This window comes from Littorina saxatilis, linkage group LG9, assembly GCF_037325665.1.
Source record: "Littorina saxatilis isolate snail1 linkage group LG9, US_GU_Lsax_2.0, whole genome shotgun sequence".
NCBI lineage: Eukaryota > Metazoa > Mollusca > Gastropoda > Littorinimorpha > Littorinidae > Littorina > Littorina saxatilis.
In genome coordinates, this window is record NC_090253.1 from 22,268,823 (window position 1) to 22,276,138 (window position 7,316).

Here is a 7,316-nt window from a genome sequence, read left to right on the forward strand (position 1 = left end):
AGCTTGGTCCTTCATGTCAGTTGTCATTCTCTGTAGAATTGCCAGAATTGTTTATAGGTGCCTGTGTTGTAAGGAAGGTAATGTAAGAAAAGGTATGTATATGAGGATGGCAAATATGTGGTTGATACACAGGGTTTATTTATATATAAGGCATTTGTCATTGTTACATTGACGTCTGAATTGACTGCTTACAAGTTGTGAATTCCACTAATTCAAAAGACTGTTGGATTTGTGATAGATTGGACATGGCCTAATTGCGCTGATTTATCAATCTGAACATTATAACTGTTGTTATTATGAATCATTGGTTGTATAATATACTGTGTATTGATTGTGGCATAACACTAATCAGATTCGTTCTGATAACTAACACTTGCAAAGAATGAAGATTACTTTGTCATGCAGACACTGAAAAACATGAGCGCATGCACGTTAACAGACAGACACATTTCATCAAGCAATGTGTAAATCAGTGCAGGAGGTTAATTTTTTCAATAAAACAGTACATTTGTATCAGAAAATGAACCTGGGAAATATTAGGCAATCCAGCTGTCTCTAAAATCTACTTGCGTCAAGACTCCTGAAGTTTTATTGACTAAGTCTTTGTTTATATCTCACTGCCTAATGACGGATTTGCTCGAACAATATAATGTCACGTCAGTACATTTATTTCTGTTTTAGATAAATAAATAAAAAGTTGGTTGGGAAATGTTTGTTATGTTGTTGTTGTTGTTTATTTAGTGGTCGTTGTTTTAATTAAAGATAACACGCCATGTCTTTTGTCTGCCTGACAGAATTGAAGAAGTTTTACAAAGTGCAAATCAGATGTTTTTCCCCCTGAACAGTTGGTATGGGTGGAGGTTTCTCCCATGGTAAAAGGCGTGCCACTGAGAGTGTTATTATGATAAGCAGTGCGGAGGACCATGCAAAATGGCTATAAGGCCTTAAAAAAAAATAGGTGTGGTTACGGTAACCCGACCTACCCTATTTTTAGGGGCCGATCCTATAACTTTTTATTACATTTGTAAAAAAAACGAGTGCAAAAAACGCAATGAAAGCGAAAGCGCCGTCGCACACTTATTTCCCTGTCAAGTAGGTTTAATTTGTACACATTAGAAAAAAAAGTTAAAAAAAAAAAAAAAAAGTGTTGGGAAAACTGTTTAGTCAGCTTTGAATGGGAGCATAAAGTTACTAGTTTTTGTAGACCGATGTACAAGGCTGAGCTGTAACATTGTCAGAGCTGAGTCTATGACATGATTCAGAGTTGTGCACGTTGGTTCAAGTGTTGATATTGAATTGGTGGTATTGTGTGGGTGGTCTTTCTGAAGATTTCCTTTTCTGTGAAATAGGGGTGTGCATGTGACTTGTACATTGTGATCGTTCCAGTGTAAATTTTGGATGGGTGGGGCAGAGAGCAATGTCTACATGTTATATTTATTTGTGCTACAATATAGAATGTGTTCAGGATGTGTTTGTGATATCTGGGTAAAACGAATTTGTCTTTGCGTCGTGGATATAAATTGTGCAGGGAGGATTTTCTTTGATTTCTTGGATGCTTTTCCCATTCTGCATAGTCTATGACATCAGCAGCATATATATTTAAAGGTGCATTTTCTCAGGAACAGTTACTTCATGACCATCATTCACATTTTTCGTACCATTGGCAATATATATTAATTAACACGTATCTGAACTGTCGGCATTGTTGAAAGGTTACTAAACTGTGACTGTCTCTGCTTTCCAGAGCCTGCCATACATTAACTTCAGAAATATGCTCCATCCACACTTTGAATATAGACACCACCACCTCCCCAAGCACCACCAGCACCACCCAACTCCCCTGGCTGGACTTGTACGTTGACGGACTTACCTGGACCACCACTATCTCAGCTGGAACTGAGTTACCGTTTCTCTGGAACTACTGGAGGAATCGTTTCTCTGAGCTGAGGATACTGAGTGGAAGTGGGAGGAACTACTTCCACTGACCTGTGATTGTTGACCTGATTCTGCTGGAGTAGGGGTTATTGTCTTGACTGCATGTCTGGCTGTCTGCCGTCGCTCGGCTGCCTCGGGAAGGACAAACGGCCTCGCCGAAAGGACAAGGTAATAAGCTTGACAGTTTGTGTCGTGTCACGCTGTGTGTGTTTGTAAATGTGTGTAATCTCTGTTTCAGATGAATAAAAATAAATTAAGATTTTGGAGTGGTGCAAGTGTAGGTGCTGGTTACTTTGACTTACAGAAGTCATGTTGAAAAAGGCAAAGGGAGTTACAGTACTTGAACGTTATCTAGAGACAGGTCCCCTCAGATTAGATTGCTAGAAAGAGCAAACCAACTGCGTCTCAGGAGATTGACATGTACTGTGTGTAATCAAATGGTTTTTTTATCCGTGGTTGTGCACTTTGAAACCACAAGTGGGCATGTTTCCCCCTTTTGTAAAAAAAACCATATATGTCTGTTGACTTTGCTCTCTGCATTGCTGTGTCACTGTTCTAGCTGACAGTGGTACATCTGTTCAGTTATTTTTGTGACACCCACTCTAGAGCTTTTGATGTGAAATCCCATTACTGTATTTCTTTTCCTTACATGTCTCTGGAAAACAGACACGAAGTAGAGTACAAAACTTCATTGCATTCTAATAGTAAAAACATTATTTTGTTCAGTCGAGACTTGCATGATTGTCTCTTAACTCAGGGCTATGTAGTTTTTCTTTAGTGATGTTACACACAAAAATGTCAGTCAGAATTTCAGGTTGAACATAAATTTAAAACATTTGTGAAACTTTGTGTTTTGTAGGTTGATTGTTTGTTTGGTACAACCCCAGCATTGCTGTACATTTGCAGCATGTCTGTGTGTGTATGTGCGTGCGTGAGTGCTGGCATGATTTTACAGTCATGCAGGGAAAAGGTTAAGTTGAAATTGTTTGCAGTCTAGTCTAAATCATGCACACGTATAAGAAAAGTATAAGGGGAACAACCTGTGTGGAAATTAGTGAGAGAATAGTTACGGTTACTTCCCTTGGTGCCTGTTTATTGAAGACTCTCAAACAAAACACAATGTAATTGTAAAAGAGATCAGAATGGAGAAATTAAGATTCTGTGTTAACTGTTATGTTATTTTCCTAAACCAAATTGGCATTTGATCAAAGAATAATATTGGTAAGACTTGATGTCTGAACAGGACCCACATTAATTTTCTTCAGGTTTCACAATAATCTGCTCATTAACTATTTCTGCTGGAGCATTAAACATGTTCTGACATAGGTTTTATCTCTCAATAACTGTAAAACTAAAAGCCTTTATCTGTGTATGAAAACACGGAAGACACTCTTCTCTGAGGGGCTCCTACAAGGCTAAAGTGGAGTGGATAGGAATTTCTGCCTGGTAGCAGTACATGTACTTCAAACACAGCAGGGAGCTGGTTACTTATCTGCAGTACAGATTGCAGCCAAATGGTCTTGATAAAAGCTACAACATGTGTTCTACCTGGACAGGATTTCTCAAGGGCTAGCAAAATGTCCTCCCAAGTTACATTGCACCTGACTCTCCTCAAAAAGTTGAAAGGCACCCCTCCCCCCCCCCCCCCCCTTTTTTTTTTAACCAAGCCCCCATCTTCCTATCTGGTAGTCTTCATACTTCATAAACTGTATGCTCAGACGTGGTACCTCTCCCCGATTTCGCAGAAAGAAGCGAAGGTACACACATTTCCTAAAGCTTTGACTGTCTTTGTATAATTGCTTCAGGAGAAGGGCAGAAGAGTTTTTTAAAGTTTTGAGGAAAACTTCTCTCAGCCCAGTACCACGCCTGATGTTTCTGATTCGATTCAAGGGGGAGGAGTGTGCTTTGAGAGAACCTGGTAAATTTTTTTCATAGTTCATTTAATTTTTTCCTTTGAAAAAACAACAAATCTGTGTTTTAACTGGACGTTAACATTTCACTGACTTGGACGTTCTTCTGCAGCTACCACTTCTGTTGAGTCTCCATGGCAGAGGTGTGTATGAACTTGTTCTGGAAGAAAAGGAGAGAAAAAAAAACACAGAAAAGAAGCCATCCTTTTTTTTTTTTCGTTTATCGTTCCTTGTTGCATTTGAAGTTGTTATGTTTGCATTATTGGTGCCATTCTGTTGTACAGCTAATCACCAGACCTGTTTCACCCCCGTTCACTCATTCACCAGGGCATGCATCACAGCACGGTACCCTTGTCTACAAGTCCCTTTGCTTGTTCTTTTGCTTCCTTACTTTCCTCTTTTTGGACATATGAGTCCAAGGGTGAAACCACATACACATGTCTGAAAAGGCAGGATTCCTGAAAATGGCTTAGTCATTCTCCGGAGATTCTGGAAATGGTAACCAAAATTCCCAGTGTTTTTGAAATATCCAGGTTTCACCCTATCCTATGGAAGACTGCTTACTCTATAATTATGGTTTTTGACAGGGTTTTGCACAGCTGCATACATATACCTACAGCCATTGTGCTGAGATTGGGAAAACATGTTTTAATGCAGTGTGGCTTTAGAGCAAAATAAAACAAACAAGAAAGCAATTCAAAGTCTGCAACTGTATGTTGGACAAAAGCATTAAATGATAAATGGAAAATTCAAAATCAAAATCCACATTGGGTTAAGAAAAAAAAAGGGGGGGGGGGTCATGGATTTGTAATGCTCACATAAATCTACAGGAAAGTAGCAGTAAAGTTGGTTTGCTGAGTGCTGTTTTTAAGCATACCATTTTATTGTTTTCTGTTGTGGCAGGGGATACAACTTCATTGCTTTCCGTTGAAAGTGTCAAACTGGAAAGATGTAACTTTAAAAGCTTCCTGCATTCGAAACAATTGTTCTACTGATCCTCGGGCTCAGTTTTTGGTACGGTAAATTACGTAAGTGAGATTAACAAGATTGACTCAAAGAGGAAAGAGAGAAGCATGGAGAGAACATTTGGTGATTTGGCTTCCATGTGGGGAACCATGCGTAAGCCAACCTATTTAATATTTATTCATTTCCCCTTTTCCTATACCTAACCCAACTCCAGTGATTTAACCCGCCAGAACAACCCTGGTTTTACCCTGGTTCTTGACTTCACATTTTCCCCTGGATTTTCCAATCCTTTATTTAACATAGATCCACTTTGGAAAACATATTATTACCTGAGTTATTGCACTTTTGATTTAAAGAAATATAGATGCACATTGTAGCTGTGGTCAAGATTTAGTGTGCGAAGTCAGAAAGCAGTCGAGGCACACACAAAAATTTGTTTCGAAAGGCCCATTTTATTGAGAGAAATAAATTTGTTTGGCTTTTATATTTGGCACAAGACAAGTTTTAGGGTCAGGAAAAAAAATAGGGTTGGTTTTTCTAGGAAAAGGAAATTGATGTTCTCCCTTTGTTGCTCAGTATTAAGTTGAGACATATACATACATGTAGTCATTACATTTAAGTCATCATTTTCTATACTGGTGCAAAACTGAAAAGGTACTAGATAGCACAAGTTACGCTGTTCATGCCCTTCTGTGGGATCCGGAGTGTTTTAGATGTACACGGATACAAGGGAAAGTTCATTGGTTTGATAACCAGAACGTTTAGGGGGTTATGAGGGTTGTGTAGGTGTTATTATTTTAACAACAAACGTGCAACCATATCATCCTATTCTGTCACAACTAACATATGTTGGAATGTTGTTCAAATACTCATGATGAAATGTAATCATTTAGCACTAGTTAAGATCCACTTAATTTATTTTTTCTACTTGTGAATCCCAGACTAATAAGTAATAGCATGATTAAGTGATGTACTGATATCAATCATCCCAACCCATCTTCATTAACAAAATTTGCAGGACACTGTTTCGTGTCAAATGTGATGCTGAGATGTGTTCCTCTATCATGCATGGTGACTAAGACCGTGAAAGAAAGTGTCATTTAACTTTGAAACTTCCAAAGTCCTAGAAGACAACAAGTTTGTGATAAAAACTAATTGCAATAAATCTGGAATGGCACTGTGGAGAACAGAAATGTTTTTATTGTGTTTCACTTTAAACATCCATTCTTTAAAAATGTTTTTATCTGACCTTTTTAGGTTATGGATCATTAGTATTGCCTATTTTGAAAGCTTGATAAGCAAATCCGAATTGATGCCTACTTCTATTACTAGTATTTGATCTTCGTTTATTAATATTATGCCTTGTCAACTCCCAAAATTATGATGTTTTTTGCTTTGCTACTTCTTCAGCTTGAACTCTTCAACTTTTGCTACCCACATACATTACTATTGTGCAGATGTTCGGATTACATTGCATACTCACCAGTGGAGTTTTAAGTTCAGACCATTGTGTCTATGCAAAAAAAAGACGACTGTGTCTGCATCTTTCTGTGTGTGTGTGTGTGTGGGGGGGGGGTGTCACCAGGTAGTAGTAGTAGTACAATGTAATACATGTAGATACAGTTGAGAAGATGGATTTTCTTTGGCTTTGATTTTGGAAATCAATTGCTGTTGTATAACTGCCTAAGTCTTCTCTTTACACATGCTTCCTGTTCTCATGTGGACCTTATATAAATCATTCAGCTATCACAGATCGTGCTTTAAAACTCATGACTTATTTTTCTCATTACATTACCCAAAGAAGGGAGGGGGAAAGAAAGCATTGATGTTGTCCCTGTTTGTAAGAAAAAAACCGGATTCAGTAATATGTGTTGGTAGTACACCATTGTTGCAGACTTGTAAGAATTTGTTTCTTGGCCTTTTCTTCTTTTTTTTCAACTTAAAATTGTTAATCATCTTCTTTAGCTTAATACATTGAATGTGTATATTTGGTTTTAGGAAATAGTACAATGGTCATAAGAGTGATACATGTAGTTTCAAATGCCTTGTTGTCTGAATACATCAAGTGAGTGTTTATTTGTTGCCAAAACTGATGTGTTGTTTATTTTGATATATATATATTTGTCACTGTATCGGTCACTGGCCTGAAGTATTTGTGTCATCTATGTATTTGTTGCACTTACACTTCTTGCGATGTTCTCTTTTCTTCTATTTGAACTGATAATTAATCAGTGTGTTCAAGGTAAGTGTTCACATTACTTACAGAGAGAACCATTTACTAAGAAGGCAAAAGAACAAGAGAGAGTGATAGAGAGAGAGAGAGAGATAATTTACGAGATAGTATTTACAGATGTGAGTCACAGTGAAGTGTTGTCGATGTTTGTGTTCAAAACCGCGGGTTCAGTCTAACCGCTGTCTAACAGTTATAATTATGAGGTCATCGCGATCTTTCTTTCACGTCAGGGTAACTATGACGTCATGGCATCGCTCACCCTGCTTTAGTAA

At 37.9% G+C, this 7,316-nt stretch overlaps 1 protein-coding gene across 4 annotated transcripts in view; it reads left to right on the top strand.

The window, feature by feature from the left end:
• LOC138975603 (cytospin-A-like) overlaps positions 1 to 7,316 on the top strand; it is a 66,532-nt gene that overhangs the window by 3,455 nt on the left and 55,761 nt on the right. For 3 of the 4 annotated variants that reach the window (XM_070348319.1, XM_070348326.1, XM_070348320.1), the window contains exon 2: positions 1,745 to 2,103. In XM_070348319.1, coding sequence (XP_070204420.1) covers positions 2,038 to 2,103 — 66 coding nt within the window. In that variant the 5' untranslated portion in view covers positions 1,745 to 2,037. Of the gene's footprint in view, positions 1 to 1,744; positions 2,104 to 3,957; positions 3,989 to 7,316 lie in introns of all 4 variants that reach the window. The other variant, XM_070348325.1, reaches the window with a different exon arrangement.